General features: G+C 42.3%; 1 protein-coding gene across 3 annotated transcripts in view; it reads left to right on the top strand.

The window, feature by feature from the left end:
* The window catches only part of TENM2 (teneurin transmembrane protein 2), a 1360160-nt gene that overhangs the window by 1015478 nt on the left and 317681 nt on the right, over positions 1–27001 (top strand). For all 3 annotated transcript variants that reach the window (XM_043464766.1, XM_043464768.1, XM_043464767.1), the window contains one exon: positions 15562–15796. In XM_043464766.1, coding sequence (XP_043320701.1) covers positions 15562–15796 — 235 coding nt within the window. The remainder of the gene's footprint in view (positions 1–15561; positions 15797–27001) is intronic.

The raw sequence follows: 27001 nt of genomic DNA, 5'->3' as shown, positions 1-27001 counted from the left end.
GAGCTTAGGGTGCTTGTAGAGGTGCAGACAGATGCAGCTTGGCTCATCGGAGTAAACCTGAGCAGTAAAACCTCTCTGTGGTCCACTTCCATTTTCACTGCATGACACCAGGCATTTCACAGCACCTCACGTGTGCATAAAGTGCCCCGGAGGCTGTGTGTCTCCTGCACATGTGGCTGAGAATCCAGAGCAGGAATGCCAAGTCTGAGTCCCACTAAGAAGGCAGTATAGCACGTATATTCCATGTGCATAATTGAGGACTCCAATTCACCACACTCTGTTATCTAGTATTAAACATAAAAGACAGCCGATAAATACCACATTCAGTTGAAAACACAAATGAATCAAAATGTTATAGTTTCTCTCCACAGGTAATAATTAACTTTCTTGTGACTTTCTCAGTGTATCACAGATCATCCTTTAAATGGTATGCTGGCAAAAAAAAGAAAAATCATTGTACACTGAGACATGTGGGTATACAGACCCAACAGAATAGTGAGTGAGTTTCTGGAGATAAGATTAGGGTGGGAGGAGTAGGTAAGGATTCTTGTTTAGTTTAATGATATACATATAGGAAAATTTTTCAGAGCAATATGTCATAATGGTCCTTAGAAAATGTTTTTGTGTGAACTGCAACATGAATAAAAACCTATATGAAAAATGAAACGTTCTGATTGTTAACAATCATGAGGGGAAAAAAAGAGTGAAGGTGGGATCTTTGTGGTTCAGTGAAAAGGTGAGTATAGATTATGACTGTCTTTCCTGACCTTCCTAGAGGTCAGAGATTCTATAACCTCAAAAATTCATGGGACCCAGGGTAGAAGCTCAATAATTAATTGCTAAGTGAGTGTGCATGGGAATAAATAAAAACATGAGTGAAGGAACAAACAAGTGGTTGAAAATGGTTTGTCATAAGTGAGCTTAGCTCTTGGGTCACTGGGCAAGGCATTAATGGGAGAGAAGGCAAATGGAAGAGAATATGAAAGGCTTTGATAAATACCCAACTAGCATATAACTTTGCTAGGCTCTGTACAAAGAGAAAGCCATAGAATGAAAGCTTTTTCCTATTATGTGCCATGTCTAACAGGGGTCCCCAACCCCCTGTTAGGAATGGGGCCATACAGCAGGAGGTGAACAGTGGGCAAGCAAGCAAGCTTCATCTACTGCTCCCCATCACCCACATTACTGCGTGAACCATCTCTCCACTCCCAGTCTCCACCCTTGGTCTGTGGAAAAATTGTCTTCCACAAAACCAGTCATTGGTGATAAGTTAGAGATGTTTGTAAAGATCTGATAGGCTAAATATGGCCACGGGGAATTGTTTAATGTAGAACATGCCAGTGGCACATGATATATTACTACTCCAATCGTAGTCCTAGAACAGAACAACCATAAAATATTTTACACTTGTAACCATACAGTAAGGAAGCCTTTGGATTTCTTCTGATCCAACCCAAAAAGCCTTCCTGCAGGAGGAGGAAATCCATCTACCTTGGTTTTGATTTGCAAACCCCTGCAGCAGCCTCCTTTCCTTTGCCACATTCATTTGCTTTTTGTGTCTTGAGCCACAGAGATAAATCAGGATTTACCCTATTCAGATGAGTCAGTGGCCTCCAGCAGAGGTTCTTTAATACAATAGGTTCATGATGGAGAAGTGAACATTTTCCAGTGGCCTAGACAGCCACCAGAGATCCTGTTAGCCGAGTTTGGAAGTGAAGTGCGTCTATTCCCACTTGGGGTGTGTCAGAGGCCTCTGCCATCATGAGTTCCGTGGGGATTTCAGCTTGTAAGGCATTTGTTGTCATGTTTGGGTTGCTGCAGAAGAGAAAAAATTGCTGCAGTTTGCGTGAGATTGAGCTGTGTTTTGGTAAGGAAGCCCGCCATCGTTTTTTTCCTGAACTTCGGTCAAGCTGAAGCTCTACGATTTGTCTCGAAGGATATCAAGCAACAGCCCCTTTGAAAAACTTCCAAATCTCTTAGAATTTGGACTCTCCTTTTGACTCCTTTGTTCTTACCTTACTTCTCAAAGTGTCATTCATTCATTCACTCTCTCAGCAACCCTTTGTTGTATCTACTAAATGTTCCAGGAGGCAGAAATTCAGCAGGGAATAAAACAGCCTCCTTGCCTTCTAGGAGCTTACTTTCTAAAAGACAATTTTTTTAAATGTGATAAGTGCTTTAGACAAAAAGAAAGCAGTGTAAGGAAGATAAGAGTGCTGAGGTTGTCTTGGGAAAGCATGTCCTGAAAGAAGACATGTAGCCAAGACCTGCACACACTAAAGGAGGCGGCCATTCAACTGTCTATATCCGCGATCAAGGGTGTGGTGAGTGCAAGGGACCTAGAGTTGAAGCCCGTTGGCTCAGCCCCAAATCAGGCGGAGGCCAGAGAAGATCAGAGCCTTTCTCTTTTACTTAAATGTTTTCTCTGAGAACCAGGCTTGAAGTTGAATGCAAGAGACCAACCTAGGCTGATAATCTGGCCGATCCCTACACACGCCACAGATTTTAAAATGTCTTTGTTCTTGCTTTTTTCTCTGCCTGGTATGTTTGTTCCCCCAGATATTGGAATGGCTCTCTCCCTCTTTCCTTCAGGTCTCTGCTCAAATATCATCCTACTGAGAAGCCTTCCCAGGCCACACTATTAAAGTGTCAGATAAGCAGTGTTAGAAATGGAAATTATTTGCTCCACCAAATCTGATTATTTCATGAGAGAGATGACTCATTCTCTATGTTATGGGATTAAGAATGATCCCATTTGAGATGACAAATACCAGAAAGTTTCAGTAACCTGAGAAGCCCTGAGAAACAAATGGCTAATTCATGACTTACACCATGTAAACGTGATGAATAACTCAGGGCCTCAGTGGGTTCACTGGTGAATTAGCAGTGATAGAGCAACCTGCTTGGCTCATCAGTGAACCTGAGCAAAAGAAACTTAAAAGTCTGGATTTTTCCACTGGTTTTTCACGCAAAATGAGGGCTGATACTCAAACAGGAATACCAACATTCAGGAAAAGCTTAGCTTTTCTAATGCTGATTTTCACAGAGAATAAGAGAATTTATAAAAAGTGGAAAGCTACTGATAAGGCCCTTCAGATTATCCACCATCAGATGGTTTTATTTCAATGCATTTATTACACAAGGTGCAAATAAAGGGCACTGATTATTTCAATGTGTTTTAAGACCTAAAAGAGCTACTATGACTCACGAGTAGAAAAAAAACCCTTGTTCTTTTTTTCTATCTAAGTACAGTTGATTTGTTATGTGTTAGTTTCAGTTGTATGGCAAAGTAATTCAGTTATACATATATATACACAGATATAGATACGGTCTTCCCAGGTGGCACAAGTGGTAAACAATCTGCCTGCCAACACAGGGCACGTAAGAGATGTGGGTTCAGTCCCTGAGTCGGGAAGGTCCCCTGGAGGAGGGAGTGGGTACTCAGTTTAGTATTTTTGCCTGGAGAATCGCATGGACAGAGGAGCCTGGCAGGCTACAGTCCATAGGGTCACACAGAGTTGGACATAACTGAAGTGACTTAGTATGCACACATAGATATTGTGATATATGTATACATATGTGCATATTATCAGTTCTTTTTCTGACTTTTCCATTACAGTTTATTACAAGATATTGAATATAATTCCCTATGCTCTACAAAGGGTCCTTGTTATTTTATGTATAGTAGTATGTATCTGTTAATCCAAAACTCCTAATTTATCCCTCCCCCTCTTTCCCCTGTGGTAACAAAAATTTGTTTCTATATCCGTGAATCTATTTCTGTTTTTTAAATAGGCTCATTTGTATCATTTTTAGATGAGTCCCATATTCTTAACAGTGCCATTTACCTCAACAATATCTGGCAACAGGAAATTTTCCAAGTCATTGAAATAATCTCAGGATCACAGGATCCTGATTTCACACCTTTCCCCGTCATCTCTAGAAAGAATTAAGCTGATAAGATAGAAATAAATAAATACTGACATTTCCTAAGTACTTCCTATTCATGATGCATTTTCTTTGCACTTTAAGCATACTATCTCATTTAACTCTCTTTACCAAATGGAAATGGTTATTAACTATCTTTTATGGATGGGGAAACAGAGGCATGGACAGGTTACCTCCTTCATAACTCTGATTGTTGAACTCAGAAGTCACCCAGGGAAAACTGAAGAAATCAGTGTTGAGAAGACTGTGGAAAAGTCCTGGAAACAGCATGCTGAACTGTGGCTAAGAGGAAATTCTGTTTTCCAAGGGGGCACAGTGGGAGATGGTGATTCTCATGTCACTGACACCTCCTCCCCAACAAAACTGAGATCTGCAGAGCACGCTGGCCTCCTGTCGGCCGCTGTGTTTTCTGAAAGTTGTTTGCATCCCGCGACTCTTGCATCAGGCCGAGGGGTACATGTTCATGCTCGTGAACCATTATATCCTGGGAGGGGTATGCGTCTTCAGAAAGCTCTCGGGTATTTGTTTCTCCCGCATAATTATGTGCTTGTGTGTGTGTCTGTGTGTATTTATCTTGAAGGCAGACCTGAAAACATCCCCAGCAATATACCCTATATATGCCATTGTGTCCACTGTCACGTGACAGGAAGCCAGATGCACCAAGTTCAAGGTCTGACATTCAGCTGACTTCTGTTTACATAGTATGGAGAAACTTTTGTTCCCTTGCCTTATAAGGCTCATACCCTGAGAGATTTGGGGAAAAGGTCACCCAGAGAGTAAATAATTCTGCTGAGCTTTGAAGTGAAAATGTGCTAGGAACCTTTATCCTGTCGTTGCCATTTAACTGGTGTGCTTCAGTCATTCTTGGTATTAATGAATGGTGTAGACCAGAGCATGTTCCCATCATTCTGTTAATCAGAGGCTCAATCTGACATCAAAATCAGATTTTATCTTTGTTTTGATTCCCTTCCTATGTTCTGGGGAAAGAATTGTGACCATCTCAAAGAAAAAAAAAAAAGAATGAAATACACCCCAAGGAAAACCTAGTTTAAAACCTAAAGAATGACATCTTGATGGAAGAAAATTCCACTGTGATTTTTATTTTTCAAAAAAAAAAAGAAAAAAGTCCAGTCTTTGAAAAACATATTATCTTTCATGGGTAGGGAAATATCCAAATTATGCCCAGCCTATTTTACAATAAGACCTTGAAAAGCTATGCGATGAGCTGGAATGAGAGGAGTTTAAATTTCTGATGCAATTCTCTGCTTGGGAAAGTGATAATGCAGCTCAAATAAGAGAGTATTTTCTGCTACAGCGCAACAATCAACATAACGTCTGGGCGTATTAATAATTTCACTCCTAAACTTCTCGACTGGGAGAGCATGGGTCTTAATAGCATTGTCAAGATCCTTAGGGCAATTGAAAAACCCAAAATCATTACTTTTCACTGATAGGCTTTCCTCTCCCAGAGGATGCCAAAATACCTAGGGTAATGTAGATTTATTGAAATGCTCAGATAGGCACTGCTCAGATGTAACTTTGCAATAAAATCTTCTCTTTAGAAGGATTTCTCTCAGATATTTCAAGTGGTCTTTTTTTTTTTTTTGTCTTTGTCACTTGGAAAGAGCTAATGGAGTTGACACTGATCTCAAGTGATACCTTCCTGATGATTTAAGAAAGCAAGGAGTGAGAAAAATAAGAAAGTAAGGAGGAATATAGGGAAGGGTATGGTAAAAATCATGTGGCACTTCAGATTAAAATCCCTTTCCGACCCACCAGAGGTGAGAACTTGCCCACCTGCGGCAGGATGGTCCCAAACCAACAAGCGACTTGAAGCTCGTAATCCAAGGGTAGTTGCTGGCTTGGCACCCGATGCAAGAGTTCCCTCTCTCTTCCTTCTCCCCCGTCAAGAATTCCTGCCTGTGCACGGCTGGGTTTTAACTGAGCAGAAATGGCCCTCTGTTGTGATTACAGCCATGCCTGAAGCACTGCAACAAATTCCAGGATCCCCCTTGGACCCTCAAGTACACAATTGGCTCTCAAATGGCCATCACCTAACAATCTCCACCGGAAAAATATCAACAGCAGCCCAAAAGCACCTGTGAAGGACTGGCTTCAGGTTGCCTGGGAAAGATGTTTTCTAAGTGGTATGAAGTGCTCCCCTCCCCACCTGAGATCTAACTTTGTTCCAGGGGGACTCCACAGCAGACAATGTGATTATAAAATCCCAGAGAGGGGATCACCCTTTATATACAATGCCCAGAATAGGCAGATTCATGGAAACAGAAAGTAACAGGAGGAATCGGACAACATCTGCTAGGGGGTATGGGGTTTCCTTGTGGGGAGTGGGGCTGACAGAAATGTCCTCAAATTAAACAATAGTGATGGTTGTACATCTCGGTGAATATGCTTTTAAAATACTAAATTGTGCACTTTAAGGACCGAATTTTATTATAGCTCGGTAAAGTTGTTATTAATAAAAATTAAAAGAATAGGAGGTCAGGCAGAGCCAGGACCAAACAAATAAAAATAGAGGGGATGGAAGTCACCTCTCCCCTGTGTCTGCCCCTCTCCCTGTTAAAGGACCCTCTGAGGCAATGAGAACTAGGGGAGTTAACTGGAATGCTCAAAGAACAGGGGCAGAAGTCTACTGTGATTCCTCTGAGCTGAAGCTCGCCAAACAGAACCCTCCAGGGGCATCAGTTCATTTGCTCATTCATTCATTCTGTGCTACTTCTATGCCAGGTGCTGTAGCCTTGTGCTGGGGATATAAAAACAAGAGAGATAGGCTCCTTGTGTTGGAGAAGCTCACAGTCTAGTGCAGAACACAGGAGGGTCCAAAAATAATACAAAACTTCTTGCCAAGGGTGATGAAAGAAATGGTGCACTGGAAAGGGGCCCGGATATAGTGTGGTTAAATATGAAATGTACAAAAGGAAGCCTGTATCACATAACCTCCCTGGCCCTCCATTTCCTCCTCTTTGAAATGGACAACAATATCTATTCTGAAGATTGTTCTAAATTTTTCTTCAATTTTTTTTTATTTTGATTTCACTGGAGTAGAGTTGATTTGCAATGCTGGGTGAGTTTCAGGTGTACAACAAAGTGATTCAGTTATGCATACTTATTTTCTCTCTTTTACAGATTCTCTTCTCATCTGGGTTATCACAGAATATTGAGTAGAGTATTATAAGTTTTAAATAAGATGAAATATATAGAGTGCTTATCACACAGGTGGGGCTTATTAAATGCAAACGATTGTCCTTAGATGAGCTAAGATGTCCCTCTGAACCCTAGCTGTTTATGAACGTAGGTAAATCTGACAACATGTCTGCTTTGTGAGTATCATCGTAAAGGTGCCTAGAATGCTTTTTGTCTGAGGTCATGCATTTTGTGTAAGCAAGCAAACTACAAATCACTCCTTATGAGTGAGTACTGTCCTTTGCTTCTCTGGTGCTCCAGTCAGGCTGAATGGGGTCTTTCCAGGAAGGCCAGCCTCCTGGCTCCAGGACCATGCAATGCAGACCAAGAGGCACTGGCCAGGGAGGCCCTCTGGGAGATGAGAAAGAGGCCGTAACTTGGCTTCTCCTTCACCCTGTATTTTTCTTTTCTCCTCTATTCTGACATGCAGAGAAATAGCCTGACAATAGCACAGTCAGATGTAAGAAATAGTACAGACAAGTCACCCATCCCATATGCCAGCAATACCATCAGTGGGTCAATAATAAAAAATAAAGAGTCTGTTCTTTAGGAGACAGATCATTCAGTAGAGAATGTTAAGGGAAGGAGGGAGCTCGCTGAATGTCCACAGGGTCCAGTACTTAGAGGCAGGTAAGTAAGCCTCTCTCCAAACGGAGGAGGAAGCTGAATCTGGATCAACCTCCGCCCCCTCATCTCTGAGCTGTTAACAGAGGCCCGCTGATCAGAGCCAGCAGGACAGGCCGGGGCCGGTGTGCCCTTGTTTCTGCCTCCAGCAGACCTAGTTGCTGCTCATCCCTCCCGCCACTGGTTATGGGAGACAGGGATGCAGCGTGGGGAGGACCCTTTGGAGAGGCACAGAAAAGAGACCGCTCTGCAGTTTGGCTGTTCTGGCCTATTTCTCTTGTTTCAAGTCGTACTGTGAGGGGGAGATTCCCTCTATTTTCTCACGAGATCTGGTTCTGCGAGTTAAGCAGTGTGTAAAAGAATGCAGCAAGCCAGTTTTCCTCTGTATTTGCAGCGTGTGTGTATGTGTTAGTCCCTCAGTCGTGTCCGACTCTTGTGACCCCATGGACTATGGCTTGCCAGGCTCCTCTGTCCATGAAATTCTCCAGGCAAGAACACTGAAGTGAGTTGCCACTTCCTTCTTCAGGGGATCTTCCCAACCCAGGGATGGAACCCAGGTCTCCCACATTGCAGGCAGATTCTTTACCATCTGAGCCCCCAGGGAAGCCCAAAGTAGTTTGACACTTTCCCTGTTGGGGAATCGAACCCATGAGACAGGCGGGGATTTGCAAGGTTGTGAGCAAACTGGGGCAGGATGCTCATTCCTTCCGCAGGAGCATGCTTTCTAGAACCTTGCGCTCCTCTGCATGGGGCAAAGTGGGGAAGAGACTCTGGGATCAGACACCAGTGTTATTGCTTATGGAACTGTGTGACCAGTAGCACACTGCTTAACCTCTCTGAGCCTAACTTTCTGGGTCTGTAAAATGGAGATGATAAGAGAACCTATCCCATAGAAGGGCGTGGGAATACCCGGAAATAACTGAAGTGCGGCCCTTAGTGCAGGATCAGACACACAGAGAGAGCTTAATTCATAGCATCTGTTGTCAATATTATTGGTTTGTTGCCATGATCATTGTTTTGTTTATGGAAATGAGAGAGCTCTGAATCCCAGGTTCCACTTCTGCAGGCTTTTAGAGACATACTCCTGAAACCGCCTGTGTTAATGTCCCTGCTGTATCACTTGGTCCCTGTGCCCTTCTGCAGACAGAATCTGAAGGCAGAGGGGATCTGAGGGTGGTAATTTTGCCTCCACATGTTCAATTGATATCTCACTGTGAAAGCTGCTACCTAAAAGAGCTAGGAAAACTGGATTGCCCTAAGAGGTTCTCATCACTTTCTCCAGAACCATGGTTGCTATCACTGTTATTACTATTATTGGTATTGTTCATTGCAAAGAAAATGATATGTATTGATAGCTTACTAAAGTGCCAAGAATTGTGCTAGGCTCCTTGCAGATATTCTCATTTGCTTATCCTAGCCATCATGTGAAAGAAATAAAATGACTATACCCATTTTACAGATGAAGAAACAAACTCAGAAAAAAAATGTGTAGCTTTCCAGTGGTCACATAGCTAATAAGTGGCCAAACAGCAGTTCACAGCTTACCACCAGCCTGGCCATCTGCAATAGCCTCCACTGTCCTTAGTTCTAACCCGAGGCTTGAAAATGCTCACTTGTGATTCCCTCTGGCTCCCATTCAGGGTTAAAATTGAACAGGTGTCCTCGTGCCAGCTTTCATCACCCAGAAACTCCAGAGTCTTTCTCAACATTATCCCCACTTCCAGCATCTTCAAATTGCTGTCAAGGTGGAACTTGCTCCAAAGATGAGGTTCAGAAGGCAGAGTTTGTGGTTAATTCATTATCTTGGGGGCCGAAGGGTTAAAATTTTTAAAGGCCAACGACTGGCATGCCAGCTCCAAGAATGAGTGAATTGTTGGCAACTAGGCAGGCCTCTACTTTTATTTTTTCTTTCACATATTTCATCATCATTTTTAATCACCAGGAATAATTGGTGTGGGCAAGTCAAGGCTATCTGAGTTCATCCCTGCTCTCCCACTGTCATCAACACCCTGCCTGGCAAAGGTAGACCCAGCCTGAATACCTCCCCCAGCTGTTTATTTAGGAAGAGTGCAACAATAGCCAGCTATTGTGAATTTACTTCCTTAGCTCCAAAGAAAAATCTTTCTTTATACATTATTTAAAATGTGGGCGTTGCTGGTTTCCACATGCTATTTGAGCACCACTCATCTAGTCAACACAAAAGTTGACTCCAGTGTATGTGTGTATGTGCATGTGTGTATATGTGTGTGTGTGTGTGTATACACACACATGTATATATAATTTTTAAAGATCAACAATTGGCATGCCATCTCCAAGAATGAGTGATACTCATTATCTATTTTATATATATAGAGTGAAGGTGTATATGTTAATCTCAGCCTCCTAATTTATCCCTCCTAATTTATTTATTTGTGGATAATGAATTAACCACAAACTCTCTGCCTTCTGAACCTCATCTTTGAAGCAAGTTCCTTCTTGACAGCAATTGTGCTAGCATAGCTAGAATATGCTAGAAGTGGGGATAATGTTGACAGACTGGAGTTTCTGGGTGATGAAACTCCAGTATGTATTAATATGTGTGTGTGTGTGTGTGTATACAATGGACTACTACTCAGTCATAAAAAGTAATGAAATAATGCCATTTGCATGGATAGACCTTGAGATTATCATACTAGGTAAAGTGAACCAGAGAAAGATAAATATTATACTATATTGCTTACAGGTTGAATCTGAAGGGGAAAAAAAAGACACAAATAAACTTATTTCCAAAACAGAAAAAGACTCACACACACAGAAAACAAACTTATGGTTACCGAAGGGGAAGAAGGGTAGGGGAGGGATAAATGAGGAGACTTGGATTAATATATACACATTACCATAAATCCACCAAAGACATCCTATATAGCACAGGGAACCATACTCAGTATTCTATAATAGCTTTTAAGGGAAAAGTTATATATATAACTGAATTGCTGTGCTTTATACCTGAAACTTAGGTGATATTATAATTCAACTATACTTCCATAAAAATTTTTGTACAAAAAGAGTTGATACTCTAAAATTTTGTGATCCCAGACAACTGTGTTGGAATTGATATTGTGACCTGATCAAGACGTATGGCTTTATTTTTAAGATTCCACTGTTAACCAGTTGGCATTTAGGAAGGACAGAGTATGTGAACAGCATCTCTTTCAGGAACAGAATTGCTGGCAACTGTCCCACAGCACATCTAAAACCTCAGAAGCATAGACCGTTCAAGCAAACAATTCCAAATAAGCAAACAGTACAAGTTAAGCATTCATTCAAGCACTTCATTTTTAAATCTACAGAAAGCACCTTCTCCATGAATTAACTTATCTTTGCTCAGATTCCTATCTGTCCCACCCTAGCTTTTAACATAGGACCAATATATAACTCCTCCTTCCTAGGACTAAAAGCTACACAGCACCTAAAAACAAATTCCAGATTTCTGACTTCGAGATAAATCAGGTGCAGTATAATAGGTTAGCACAGTAATTTTAATGACAGCTGCCTTTTGCTGCTAATAGCACACTTATTAGGTTGATACCATGTAAGTGTTTATGCTACATAGTTATTCATGCCTCAATTATATTACTGTGTGATTTCATATTTATGTAATAGAAGAGCCATTAATAAGATCACATGAATTAAGCCCAATAAATGTGTGGAACTCGGAGTGGACATGAAGAAAGCTTCCTTCATCAAGCTGAGGTATTCATCTTTGTTTCACCACAGATTGAAGACAACACTTGCCTTAGAGAATGACTTTTTCATGTCATTTAGCTTCCTAGAAAGCAGTAAGGCATGCTGCTTGCCATTGTGTGCATTTTTTGAAACAGTAAACCATTACATCCAGCAAACATATTGGATGACTGCGACAAAAACAAACACAGAAAGTGCTTGAGATCATTAACTGGAGCAGAAGTGTTGTTATATTAGAGATACGGGACCCACACAGAACGCTAAGGAACCCTGAGTTCAGGCAGCCGTCCAAAAGCGTAAATGTCTACCAGCCAGTGATACAAATGCGTACATCTGACCAGATGAAGGTAACAGGGGTTGTTCCGGTTGATGACAGAAGCAAGCAAACAAGACCACCCAATGGTGCTGGGCTCCATCCAGTTGTTGCCATGAGGGAACACAGACTCGATATCTTCAATTTGTTTTCAAGGGAAGTCAGAAGTCTGGAACCCTATGTACAGTCTTGACCTTGAATTTTGGGTAATAGTCAGCTTAGGGTCTGCCAGTTTGTGACCCCTGTCCTCGGGAGATGAACTCTGCGCGTACTCTTTCTGCTTAAATCCGAGCTCCTTGAGAGCTGCAGTTACTCTTTTATCCATCCTTCTGTTCCCGAGAACCAAGCATGCAGTTTGGGGGGAACTTGCCAGCCATCAGGTAGCATGTTTAGCACTTTACAATCATCTTCCTCCCTACCTTTCACAGCAACCTTATGGGTAGTTACTGCTGTTTTCATCATTTAACAGATAAGGATGTTGATACTTAGAGAAATGATGTCTGAGGTCCAAGTTCCCATAACTCAAAAGTGGGCAGACTTGATCCTTGAACCCGATTCTTTAGATATCATCTCCTAACCCCCTGCGGATGCTCCTGCACCATCATGTTTATCCCCGGTGACAGCATTTGCCTCTCTTTGGTGTCACTGTCTTTTCCTTCTAGCTCCTGCACCTAGTTCAAAAGTTTGAGTTTTGAATAGATAGATAAATGAGCAAATACGACCAGTGTCACAGTGGGAAAGAGCAACAGTATAAGGAGAGCATCCTTCAATACTGAGGATGGGGGACCGCTGTGCTGTTGTTGCAATGGTCATTTGATTTATATGCAAAGAGCTTGTGGCTTTATAGGCATGCCAGGTGAGTGGAGAGTTGAGTATTTGTCTATCTTCTCCTGTTGGTCCTTCTCCAATCCTCAACCCCCGCCCCCCACCCCCCACTCCCAGCCCACCATGAAACCCTAGGCCTTCTCTTAAGGAGAAATGGAGAATTTGACATGTCTTGCAATTAACTGGAAAACTCACCCTCTGTCTGTTGGAAACATGCCACACAACACCCAGGTGGGTGCTTCCGTTCCCCCCTGGGCACCCCTACCAGCTGTGTCCGCTGGAAGACAACCACAGGAATTCCACCCACACGGAACACAGATGGACGGGAAAGGACCACCCAGGCTGGAGCAGGCAGAGCAATCTCAGCTCGGGGTGAACGGACAGGAAGCAGGAGGGTCCTGGTGTCCCACTTAGTGAGTGAAATCCCTCACATAGCCTCTTTGTACTTCGGGAGGGTGTAGCTGGAGGGTGGGGGCTGAGGGCCGAGGGAGACGGAAAGTTAGGGCTTGGGGCTGGGGAGGGGGGGTTCTTGCTTGTACTCTGATTCATCTCGCCTTCCCGAGGCAAGGCTCATAATTACCTAACTAATGGAGAATAATGACACCACTTGGATGGGAGTTGAGAGGGGGAGAAAGAAAGGCATGAGAATTCATTAACCTTGTGTGAGGGGCTTAGATAGCATCTCTGAAGGATCATTATTACATCATTTCACCCCCTCTTCTCCCCTCTTTCCACTAATACGAGACAGACAAATGCTAAATAACTATATAATAATACATTGCAAGACAGACAACAATGCCAGAAAATATAATAGCCTGCTACAGCAATGAAACTCCCTCAAAGTTATATTTAAAATGTCAGTGGTGCAGAATGGAAAATACGAATTAACAGGTTCATTTGGAGGACATGATTTAAAAATCTATACAACTGTATGGTGGCATTTCCCACTGGGTTTTAGTTTTAGTCTTTTTCCATACACAACCCCCCCCCCAAAAAAATCACCCAAGTAATTTCAGCCCAGAGACACAACCTTCGAGGAACCACTTTCCTCTGTATTTTTCTTTCCTGTTTGCAATGGTCACGATGCTCCCCAAACCTAGTATCTTCTTGACATGTTGCCTTTCTCTCAGAACGTTTCTGCAAGCTTCCCAGGAGCCATGGAATGTAGATTACACCTTTTGGAGATGTAGCCTGGCCACATAAGGAGACAAGTAGTTGAAATTTGTGTCAAATTGCTTGTTTAAATGACTTGAGCCAACTTCTTAGAGCCAGGACAGCAGGGGCTGAGGATTTTCAAAGTTGGCAGGGGCCAAAATGACAAGGCTCGGCAGTCACCTGGTGGGCTGCCAAGCCCGACTGGAGGCTTCAAAAAATAAACTTTCTCAAAGGACACAAATTAAAAGTCATGTTTCAGCAGCCATTAAAACCAAATTATAGGCTTGCGTTGCATAGTGAACTGCTTTCATTTTCATTACGCTTAAAATATTTCACTTTGTAGATGGAGAATGGATTGCCAGGAAGACCGTGGATGGGATTGTCATCCTTGGTCATATTTACAGGGGAATATGTAGAGGGGTGTGGTTGTCTTTTGTGTGTTTTTTCCTGCAAGGATGGAGGATTTCAAGATTAGAAACTAGGATGCAATTTTGAGTAAGGGTCACAGTTTGAAAACATCAACCCTGACCTTCTCCAGAGACCAAGTCCTCAGGGTTCATGTCTCAGAGGACAGATGTTATCAAGCCCCTATCTGAGTGAGCTCATAGGTGCATTTTGTTGACTCTCATTTTTAAAAAGGTATACATATATACATGTGAATGTGTATAAACATGAAAGTAAAAGTGTCAGTTGCTCAGTTGTGTCTGACTCTTTGAGACCCCATGGACTGTAGTCCACCAGGCTCCTCTGCCCATGAAATTCTCCAGCAAGAATACTGGAGTGGGTTGCCATTCCCTTCTCCAGGGAATCTTCCTGACCCAGGGATCGAACCAGGGTTTCCCACATTGCAGGCAGATTCTTTACCATCTGAGCCACCAGGGAAGTCATATGTAGGCATATGTATGTATAAATGTGTGTGTGTATATAAAAAATATATATATGTGTGTGTATACATATATATGTGTGTGTGTATATATATATAAATACACATACCCAAAACCCACACATATATATTTTCATCATCAATATTTTTTTAAAAACTCTAAAAGTCCAGATCTTCAGCTTTCCTAGAAAAACTGGAAGATTAGTTGCGTTGATCTCTAACCCCTAAACAGCCACGTGAGCCTTGATCTGAGTGAAGGCTGTTCCCTACCTGCTCCCGTTCACCCCAATCCACTTCACTTTCCTGCCTGGCCCCTGATAGGTGTTTAAACTTGCTACCCCCTGACTTCCAGTATGCCATATTCTTATACCTTCAGAAAGATGCCATACCGTTATTTCTTTTCATCTTTATTTTGGCCACACTTCACCACATGTAGGAGTTCCCTGACCAGGGATCGAACCCATGCATCCTACAGCATGGACCAGCAGGGAAGTCCACCCCTCCCCTCTTTTTGGACATTGTTTAAAGAATGTATGGAGTATCCTGGCTTACCAGGAAATGGGCTGGGAACTTGTTACAACAGTGGTCAACCTTGAATGTCACATGACTTTCCTTGTGGAATTAATGTTTCAAATAATTCCCACTGGTCAGCCCTCACCAGCCTGGTTTTGCTAACCTAGCTTCTGATTCATCATTTGATGCCTACCTAAAGGCAAATCAAGGCGTACTGTTTATTAGTAACTGACCCTGGGATGCTTGATGTAGTCTTACCTGCGTTTCCGGTTGGCGATGTTCAGCACTTGTCAGTATCAAGGCTTTGGTTCCAGGTGGAGTGTGCGCGGCGGCGTCCGGCAGCGCCTGACGGCCATTTCTCCTCCTTTTTTTCCAGGTCCTCCAAACCACCACAGCCAGTCGACTCTGAGGCCCCCTCTGCCACCCCCGCACAACCACACGCTGTCCCATCACCACTCGTCCGCCAACTCCCTCAACAGGAACTCGCTGACCAACCGGCGGAGTCAGATCCACGCCCCGGCCCCCGCGCCCAATGACCTGGCCACCACGCCCGAGTCCGTTCAGCTTCAGGACAGCTGGGTGCTGAATAGCAACGTGCCGCTGGAGACCCGGTGAGTCCCCATCGTGATCCCACGCGCCTCCTTCCTGCCTCACCCGCCCTGAGCCTCGGGGGGCGCAGAGCTCTAGTGGGGTGAAAACCCCGCCTACCCTGTGGGACAAGCTGGCCAACGCCAGCTGTTCCCTTGGTAATTCCACCCTGGACAGCAGGTTGATAGGTATTTCTTTTGTTCACATGTGTCTCCTTTTAATGCGTGTTTACTTTCTTCCATAGCTCCTGTGTACCCAACTAATAGAATTAGCATAACATATTTTTACACAAAGGCTCATGGGAAACATGCTTATAAGGGTATATTGACTGAAAGCTGCTGATAAATTATGCATTTAGCCTTTCCTGAAGTAATAAATGAAGACTCATTTGAAATTAAGTGTTTGGGGAGACCTTGAGAAACAATCCCCGATTCCAGACTGACAGAAGTATAATTTTAATTTATATTTCATCCAACATGCAGTCTCTCTTTAATCCCTCCTGTACACACTTTAACAGCTTGATGCCTGAGGGGCAAACAACAATGTAGAAAAAAACAAACAAGGAAAAAGGGGCAGCATTTATGTTGAAAGGGAAGAGTTTGAAAGTGATCTCCAGGCCTGGCTTTGTTTTGTTTTGCATTTGCTTCTGTCCTTTTCTCACCTTTGCTTCTGGTCTTCCAAAATCACCCTTAGTGACCTGAAGGAAGGGGCACTGGTCACAGCGTGGCAGGCTACAATGTACTTGGCAGTGAGTTGACCAGATATCGGAATGGTCCTGTTTTTCCATCCCCAGGCACTTTCACGGTGTGTGTGCTTCAGTGGTCACTGTCTCCTAGCCCAGAAGAACCATGGAGACTAAACAGAGAATGGGGCTCATTCATATTGAACCTTCAGAAAGTTCTCACATAGTTTTTAAACTTTAATAACTTAGGTTTAATAAAAGACAAAAATGATCTGTAATCTTTCTGGTAATGGCCAGTGAATTTTCTGCATGCAGCTGGAAATAATTATGCAAGCCATGTTGTTTCTTATCTCTAATATTTTTGTGTTATTAAGATCTCGAATACGTTGAACACCATTGTCACTATAGTCACTTCAAACTTTAATGCATTTTATTTTCTAACCAGTGTAGGTGATTTGTAACCATGCCTGCATTCTTAATCTCTAAGGCTTACAATAAGTAAACTCAATAGAAACTATATGCATATATTATATATAATAGATAGGTTTAAACATTTGCATTGATATAATAATCCACTAATAAGTAGCTTTATGGAAGGGTTCCAGGCTGAAAGCTAACTGGTCCACCAGGCTTAACTCAGGATATGTTCATAGTTGGTGGTGGTCTTTAAGACTGGATAAGATTTGCTTTTTTTCCCTTATATTTATGAACTGCCGTAGAGTTTGTTGGGTACTAGTCAGTCTATTTTCATGTTAACAGACCATTACTTGAAAAATATTAATAGTTGTGAGACATGAGGCTATGCACAGTGGATAAGATGGAGGAGAAGGAGAAAGGGTAGGAGAAATGTAGTAGATATTGGGAAAAAGAAGAAAAAAGGAAAAAAGAGCACTACCATCACCAATACCAACCAGTTTTCATTGTGCACTTTGTCTATGCCAGTGTTAGTGGTCTAAATGTACTGTCCCAATCAAACCCGGAAGCACTTCAGTGAAGTAGGAAGAAATCATTGTTGTCACCATTTTAAAAATTCAGAGTGTAGACTGGGGGGTCAAAATAACTTGCAAGCATTCTAAAGCTTCAGTTCAGTTCAGTTCAGTCACTCAGTCATGTCCAATTCTTTGCGACCCCATGAACTGCAGCATGCCGGGGCCTCCCTGTCCATCACCAACTCCGAGAGTCCACCCAAACCCATATCCATCGAGTCGGTGATGCCATCTAACCATCTCATCCTCTGCCATCCCCTTCTCCTCCTGCCCTCAATCTTTCCCAGCATGAGGGTCTTTTCAAATGAGTCAGGTCTTCACATGAGGTGGCCAAAGTATTGGAGTTTCAGCTTCAATATCAGTCCTACCAACGAACACCCAGGACTGATCTCCTTTAGGATGGACTAGTTGGATCTCCTTGCAGTCTAAGGGGCTCTCAAGAGTCTCCTCCATCACTACAGTTCAAAAGCATCAATTCTTCAGTGCTCAGCTTTCTTTATAGTCCAACTCTCACATCCATACATGACCACTGGAAAAACCATAGGCTTGACTAGACGGACCTTTGTTGACAAAGTAATGTCTCTGCTTTTCATTATGCTGTCTAGCTTGGTCATAACTTTCCTTCCAAGGAGTCTTTTAATTTCATGGCTGCCATCACCATCTACAGTGATCTTGGAGCCCAAAAAAATAAAGTCTGCCACTGTTTCTACTGTTTCCCCATCTAATTGCCATGAAGTGATGGGACCGGATGCCATGATCTTAGTTTTCCGAATGTTGAGCCTTAAGCCAACTTTTTCACTCTCCTCTTTCACTTTCATCAAGAGGCTCTTTAGTTCTTCTTCACTTTCTGCCATAGGGTGGTGTTATCTGCATATCTGAGGTTATTGATGTTCCTCCCAGCAATCTTGATTCCAGCTTGTGTTTTCTCCAACCCAGCATTTCTCATGATGTACTCTGCATATAAGTTAAATAAGCAGGGTGACAATATACAGCCTTGACGTACTCCTTTTCCTATTTGGAACCAGTCTGTTGTTCAATGTCCAGTCTAAAGCTTCAGTGAGATGGTAAATTATGAGTCACATTGGATGGAACTCTGGTGATTTCTACACATAAAATAAGATGTTGAGATATCTGATCACAGACCTACAATTATTGCCTTGATTGTCACATCATCAGGGAAAGATCCATCAGAATGTCCACTCCTCACAGAGTCTCTCATTGGTGATGAGAACACATACACTGCATGAGGGTATCTCCTATCATCCATCACATTCTGATGTGATTGGCAATAAATATTTCCCTTGAAAAGATCTGGGGGAGAGGACCAGCAAACCAAGCATATCCCCTGCCTGTTCTCCTGAAGTTCTCCCAGAACATGCCTCCCAACCTGTCAAGTCCTTCTTCAGGTTATTAGAATACTTAGAATTTCTCCTAGGATTGGAGTTTCTCAATGCTTTTAGAGGAAGCAAGCTTGAAGAGTTAATAAAATGGCCAAAACCTTGAAGCCTATGAGATGGCAAGAACAGTATCAGATGTTCTCTGATCAGTACATTCAAGGGCCAAGAATTAGAGAATGTAAGTCCCTTGAGATGGGCCATTACTAAAATCAAACCCAGATATTTGAAATTCCATCCATAGAACTGAATACATATTATTTGGATGTGCAACTGGTCTTGTATTGAATTGTTGAACTTTATGTTTCTCTTTTAGATATTATTTATTCAGTCTCTTATTAGCAAATATTTACTGAGTCTCTTGAAAATACTAAGTGCTATGTTAGGTACTGGAAAGATTATGATTAAAACACGTATTCTTCCCTTAGAGCTCATACAGCCTAAAAAAGGAGATAGGCACATAAACAGAAAGATCGTGCAGAGTTCACAGTAATGGAAGTCTGTAAGTTACAGTGGTTGAACAGTTGACATCATAATTAGCTATTCCAGATGTTCAGGAAAAGTTTTCCAGCTGAGGGGCTGTTTGAGCTGGGTTTGGAAGGATAAATAAGAGTTTTACCTAATAGACAGTGGAGAAAAAAAATCAAAGATTGTGGCATCATTTGTTCCCATTCTTCAGTGATTTTTCCGTATAGTCTTGGAAACTGTAGAACTGAACAATTTCACTCACTCAAATGCTGAAATATTGTTAGTTTAATGGTGTCATTTTCTTACCCAACGAGCAAATGTAGGGAATGGAAGCTCTTAAGTTAGGGTAATGATATCATACTAGGATTCCCATTTGTGTCTTTCATATCAAATAAGAATTGATTAACCACATCCGAGAGAGAGAACCACTGAAGGCAAGACATTCTGGAGGCTGATTATGATGTAGTCATCAACTGTGAAAGTGCAATGGAAACTTACAAACAAAACTTTATCACCCCCGATCTCATTAATCTAGACTTCTGGGCATGATGGAAGAATTTCATAACTCTGGAAGGCGATGGATAGGCATTCTGCCACCCCAGAGACTCCAAGCCAAATCCAAGGTGTTTTTTTTAGACCAGCAAGGAACAAGCCCTTGCCCCCTGCATTGCTCGTTAATGTTCTCATCAGTCTTAATGAGGCACGTTAGATCTTCCCTGGACTGTGCTTTTTCCACTTTTTGTTCTGTAACAAGTAGAATCAAGGTGCTGGTTAAGGAGGCATAGCCAGAACACAGTACTGTACAAATTTGGAATTTAACACAAGACAAAAAAAGCTTATAAGGAAAGTTCTGTATCAATGTTAACCATATAAATAAAAAATGCATATAAATGCCTACTACCCAAAACAATCAGTTCATGTGTAAACCATAATATAAGCCAAGAGAAACAAAACATAGGGCAGAGGAACTGTTTGCAAACAGCCTGGATGGTCTACAAAATCACTCTCCTTTCCATCTTTCTCTCAGCCTACTTGCAGAAGGTCTTAGAACAAGGTCCATGGGTAATTCTGGGTTGATACCACCTATCTCCTCCTTCCTATCCTGAGAGCAACAAGGTCAAGAGTCTTTCTGACCAGCTGCTTCTTTGGGAGTTTCTGAAGTCAGCATCTCTTCATCTAAAGTAGTAAAAAGTAACTCAGTGACAGAACCTAACTTTCCTTCCATCATGCATTTTGCTGAAGCAAGCTTCTTTCTCGGAATCTATCTCTGGTAGCAGGTCACTAAAGAAAATCCCTAAGCAGAACAAAACTTCTCTCTGAGTTTGCTTTTGCCCCAAAATACCAGAATAGCCATCAAGATCCTCAAGCCACAAACAAGTTTGCAAGTTACTTTTTGAAATGGTCATCCATTACTCATTAGAGAAACATCTATGAGACCCAACCAGGTGCCAGGCATTGAAGAAGAAGAAAAGCAAGTCCTTGTCTTTTTGTACATTCTAGGCTGTAGACAGAATGTGAGCAAAAGATTAGGCCTGTGACCCTACAATGACAAATGTATTAAGTGCCATGTGAGGTATAGAGAAGCCAGACTCAGGAGAAATCGGCATATAAGCTGAGCCCTAAGGATGAGTAGGTGTTAATTAGACTTAAAGAATGTTCTTGGTGGCAAAAACCATGATCCACTGGGAGAAGTGGTGCTACGATTCCAGGAAGAGACAGCAAACGAGAAAGGCAGGCAAGGGCGGGACAGTGCGTGGTTTGGGGCTGCTTTCAAGATTTTGGACTCTCCCCCAAAACAGTGAAAAATCATTAAAGCTTTTTAAACAGAAGGCTGAAATAATGCATAAATGGCTTTGTTTTGCTTTTAATTATGGTAGCTGCCTTATGGTTAATAGGTAGAGGGTTGGGGAGAGGTATAGCAAGACTGAGGGTGCAATTTGGGGAATACTGTCATGGTTAAGATGAAAAATGGTGGAGTTTCCATTAGGGTCCCCATAGCTGCAGTATCAGAGCTGTCTGCCTTTCTCCTACCAATCTGACCAGAAGGTGAACGTTCAGAGTTATGGGGAATGTACTAAAGGTAGAATCAGTAAAATTAATGATGGCCGGAATGTCAGGATGTAGGTTAGGCAGGCGTGAGCACAATACCCAGTTTTTTGACTTAAGAGGCTGAGTGACTAGTAATGTCACTTAGAAAACAAGTTCAGTTTTCCACCTCTTAAATCTCTGAGGCAACAAGAGTATTGAGTCGCTGTTATTAGCCAGACTTATTTTGATTTTAAAATAATATATGTAACACAGAAGCACATCCATTTACAAATAATAGCATAGTGAGTGTATCCAACTCGTTTTCTTGGGCTTCCCTTGTGGCTCAGCTGGTAAAGAATCTGCCTGCAATGCGGGAGACCTGGGTTCCATCCCTGGGTTGGGAAGATCCCCTGGAGAAGGGAAAGGCTACTCACTCCAGTATTCTGGCCTTGAGAATTCCGTGGACTGTATAGTCCATGTATAGTCTGACAAAGAGTCAGACACGACTGAGCGACTTTCACTTTCACTTTTCACTTTCACTGTATCCAAAGTTCTCAGCAGTTGATTTTTCTCTTAAAAAAAAAAAAAAAAAAAACTCTCCAGAAATTTTGTTCAACTTAGTTATTCTACATGATTGTATAGTTCTGTGAATAACTTTATCAAATAGTTTTTGCTCAATACTTAGTTTTACAGGCATGATCCCATTGAAGCCTTTAACTCTTCTGCTGAGTATATGTTACTTATCCCTATTTTAAATAAATTGAAACTGAGACTTGAGGAGATGAAATTACCTGCACATCTCCAAATAAGTAGGTGGCAGGACTGGGATTGAAACTTGGGTCTACCTGACTTCACGTGCCACACTCCCATCACATGACAATGTCTTTGAAACTAGAAGAACGAAACAAAACAAAATGATACTTATTATCCAATTAAAATTTACCCAGGTGGTGGAAATCATGAAGTTAAGGCATTATAAGTGATGTGAGGGAAGAAATGATCTGAGGGATGAATCCCAGTCTGTGACTGGACCAAGAGTTGGTCACTGACAAAATCATAAGCCAGGCAAAATATAAGGGACCCTTGTCTTCAGCTCTGCAAGACTGGTAGCCACCCAGAATGGTATATCTGAAGGCTTGAAGGTCCATAGTAGCAACAGCATGGGCTACGTGTGAGCTGAGTTCAGAGGTTTAATGCTCTGCACACCATAACATGCAAGAGTCAATTGAAGCTGCAGAAATAGGAAGCACTGCTACTTTTTTTAGCTCTGTGATTTGCAGGAGGTTTGTCTTCCAAACAAGACTTTGCCAGATTGGCTGGAGAAAGCCACACTGCCTTGAGTATGCTGGATGGCCATTTGGTCATCGTTCGTGTAGGGACACTCAGCAAGTTGTGATGAGCACCCAGGAAGTGCTCTGACCAAGAATGGAGCATGTTGGGCTTGACAAGTGGCAGAAGGAATCCCAGGAATTTGTGTATCAGCATTTCAGAAAACCTACTTTTTATCTTCAAGACCAAGTAATCTTAGCCTCATCTGGAAGCTTTATGGGGAGTGCATATTGGGGAATCAAGCCTAATGACCTTTAGGAAATAAGATTTTCATGGAGAAGCAATGAGATTGTGGAAACATCCCCACCATGCTGAACCTAAAGACTCTTCTCCACTTGTTCTCAGATTGATTTCTCTACCTAAGGATTAATTTTCTGACAGAATCCTGACAAGCTTGATCTTGAGAATATTAAACCAAGGTAACCTGTTTGCTTCCCACCCACCCCCCATTTTTTTTTTTTAACGTTTTTGAGTGAGGTGTAAAACTAGAATTCATTCTGTGTGAACCAAATGCATTCTAGCACTTTTCAAATCAATAGGCAGCATGATTTCTCCATATTGCAAAACATTATGCCCTCTCTAAATTCTCATCAGAAGCAACATGGAAATTAATGAGACCTTTAGGTTAGCTTTTCAAACTCAACCTTAGTTTATAGCTTTACCTTGCCTTTTTGACACCATGATCCCGCCTGGCCACCAGCAGCATTTCACGTTGCAGTGCACTTTAATTTTGTAGTTTTCTTAGTCTTCCTTGGAAACTGGCAGCTTATTAATCTCAATAACTGAACTGCTCAATAGGCACACTCTCCAATGAGAAACCAGACTGTGTCTTTTTTCTTTTTTTTCTTGGCAGATGGAGACAGGGGGTTGGTTCTTGGTTAGAGGCGGGAGGCAGAGTTGGGGGGGTGTTGGTGAGTGGTAGGGAAAACCCAGTAAGCAGGGGTATCCCGTACCCCACATCACTTTCTGACAATTGGCAGGAAAATAAAGAGAACCTGGTCTAATCCATTGCTCTGCTATTTATGGCTTGCGGTGTTAAACACACTCAAACCCATTAATAAGAAAATAAAGTGTTGTGGCTCGTGTGCAAATTACAAGGTGCATTAAGAAAGAAACAAGCATTGTGTCTTATTTAAGACCACTCTAGTCTGTTCTTGGCATGGTTTGCAAACTTGGAAACATACTTGAAGGTAGACGTCTACAAGGAGGGCTCAGCTTTTAAAATGTGTCTCCCGCTATAAAATTAAAACCTTGTTAAGTTTATTAAAGCTCTGGGGACTTGAACTTCTTATTTATGAGTTACCACAGGGAAGCCTCTGGGTAGAAGGATGTTTTGTGTTTTTTAAAAGCCGTCCCTCCGCAGCCTGGACTACGGGGACCCTATTACAGACTGAGGCCACCTTGCGGTCATGCCTTGGAAGTGCAAGACTCTGCCCTGAGTCTGTGTAAATGTCAAAGACTCTTGGGTTAGGTTCACAGTTGAAAAAAGCCCAGTATTTCCATCTCTGTCTGTGCTCTTTCACCCATTCAGCTAATATCAACTGTCATTCCCTCGGGGCATTTCCTGAAGCCTCCCCAGAGGATATTTTATCTGGCTCAGATGGGAGAGACTTGATGGAGTGCGAGGCTTTTCTAATTCTGGCTGGCAATGATCTTTTTCTTTTCACAGAAGCTAGATAAGGCACTCCTGGTTCTCCCAGGCAGGGGCGGTAGGCTCTGCACCCTTTCTGAAGCTCCCTTTGATTTATTAGTCTCGGTTTGGCCTGCCTTCGTGATTGGGGATCTTATGTCCCCGGAATCGCAGCCCATCACGAGACACTCAGCCAGTGTGTTCAGCTAGGACTGCATCCTTTGGATGATAAGGGAGCTGAAACAACGTGAAGCACTTTTTCTAAGATATCTTTCTTTCCCCTCTAAAACTCGCCAGTTTCAGAATGTTCCCTAAGTCTTGTATGCAAATAATCCATTTTTATGACAACATTAACCACAGAGAATCAGCCTCAAAATCATGTGTTTTTAATTCCTTACAGAATCATTTCTTGCTCAGAGTAATTGTTTGAAAAATCAGCAAGTGCTTCCAATTTCTGTCCTCAGTGTTTTAGCTGTGCATGCCTGCCTTATATTTCGAAAGAGAATGAGTAGCACTTCCTTTTTTTATTTGTGAGATGGTTCTAAAATTATATTTCAATTTGTTAAAAAGGCATAAGCTGGGTTGGAGCATCCCTAAGTCCACTGCTCAACAATTAGTCCTCCTGTCAAGATGTTGCACACCAACGATATGACAATTAAAAGCTTGTTATTATTATTTTGCAATTACTTGAAGGACTGGATATAAAATCCGGTTCTAGGAAGAAGGTAGGAAATGTTCTTCCTCTTGCATGGATATGTGCTTAGATAAGAATTTTAAATGGGAAACTTAGTCTTTGTGCCTTTTTAAATCTCTTATCAACCCAGACCCTCTCCACTGCACTTTGGAACAGGGAATAAGAAAGCATAAGGTGATATGAGGCACTTTTAAGCATTTGGTGGGACCCTGGGGAAAGCCAGCTTAGTAAAGTGAGATAATAAATGTAAAAACCCTCTGACAGTGGGGTCCTGCGGTGTGGGTGTTTTGTGTTCAGCTTTAGTGCTTTCTTAGTTACCTTAGTTCCATGGTCCCCAAACTTCTTGGCACCAGGGACCAATTTTGTGGAAGACAGTTTTTCCACAGACCGGGGGTAGGAGTGGGGGGATGGTTCCAGGATGATTCAACTGCATTACATTTATTATGCACTTTATATCTAATGCTGCCAACAATCTGAGAGGAGGTACTCAGCCCATGGCTCGGAAGCTGGTGCAGCTCAGCTTTTGCATTTTCACTGACCCAGAGTGACCTCTTCTCTCTTTCGCCAAAACCCAATGAGTTAAATCTCTCTAGTCCGGTGTTAAGACCCTCCGCAGATCTGAGGACTTACTGCATGTGATGTCTTGGAAAGGGAGACACCGGGGATGGCTTTGAATTTATCGAAATAATTAGAAAAAGGAGAGTATCAGTTACTGGAAGGTGGAACAAAAGTATGAAGGCAGTTTGAAGAGCACAGTAATGGGATTTTGTCAGAGACAAGGTGTCTTGAAGACCTGACAATTTGCCCACGATGTTCTGTGAATGAGTTTGACAAGAGCGCTCCACACAAACCCTGCAGATATTAGCAAGTGACTTGATTTCTATTTGGAAATAGTGTTTGGTAATATTTAATCATTTTTTAAAAGTTAAACATGTGTTTATTTTCTATAAAATATTGAAGACTTTCGTTTGTCCAAAGGCAGAGAAGGGCAGAGATCATCTTGTCCAGCTTCTAAACTTCTGAGTCCATGCGAGGAGAGATGGTGGCCATGTTGAAAATCTTTACACTGTGCGGACGGACTGAACGCTGTTTCTGCTTTGGTCTTTAGTCATTGTCATCTCTTAAATGCCTGCCTTGTGCCAAGCACTGTTTTAGACACTTTATGTTATCCAGGTGGGAGCCCTGTCAGGAAGATACAACTAGGGGTAATGCAGGGTGTGGGACAGAATCAAAACTCAGGCAGAACTTGATTCGTGGACTTGAACTCAGGCACTAGGCCTCTCTCTCTGTCTCTCAGCTGTTTTTCTGTTTCCTAACGTCATTCTTAAGCAGGTGTCCTTTTGTGAGATCTCTGTGGGAACCGTGGGCTCTGTTCTCATAGCTTAGAAACTGCAGAAAAAGGATTTCCTCTTCATATTTCAAGGAAACTCCCAGGAACTCAACTAGAATCCCATGCCCACAGCAGACCCAGTCTGGAGGTCTGGAGCATGGACCATATTGTCTGATTAGGCCTGGATCATATGCCTGTGAGGACCAGATACCAGAAAGAAGGGTGTGGCCATAACCGAACACCATGGTGTTAGACGGTGTTAGATGGTAAGATAGAGAGCTGGCAGGCTGAAAAAAAAGACAAGAAAACCCAGGCCAAGTTCAGTGCTAGCTGTGTCCCAGCCTAGCTGCTTTTTCTTGCTGCCTAAATGCATTATTTTCTCCTCTGGGCACACAGTCCTGGCCAGGGTTGGGAGTATGGGAGGTTCAAGAGTATCGGTTACCTCACTTGCCTGGACACAGCAGGGGGTTTACAACTGATTCCATTATGAAGTAGAAAGAATAAGTTCCACTGAGTAATTCCCATCCCCTTCTGATTCATCACCCTCTCTGGTTCACTTCTCAAACGTCCCACGACTTTACCTTGGAGTTCACTGTGGCCACTGAATGCATCTTAACTTTTATTAGTCCCCTGATGTCTCTTTCCAGCTATCATCTTCTTTCCTGCAAAAGTGCTTGGATTCCACAT

Source organism: Cervus canadensis, chromosome 4 (assembly GCF_019320065.1).
Source record: "Cervus canadensis isolate Bull #8, Minnesota chromosome 4, ASM1932006v1, whole genome shotgun sequence".
Taxonomy (NCBI): Eukaryota; Metazoa; Chordata; class Mammalia; order Artiodactyla; family Cervidae; genus Cervus; species Cervus canadensis.
This window is presented reverse-complemented; position numbering and strand designations above follow the sequence as displayed.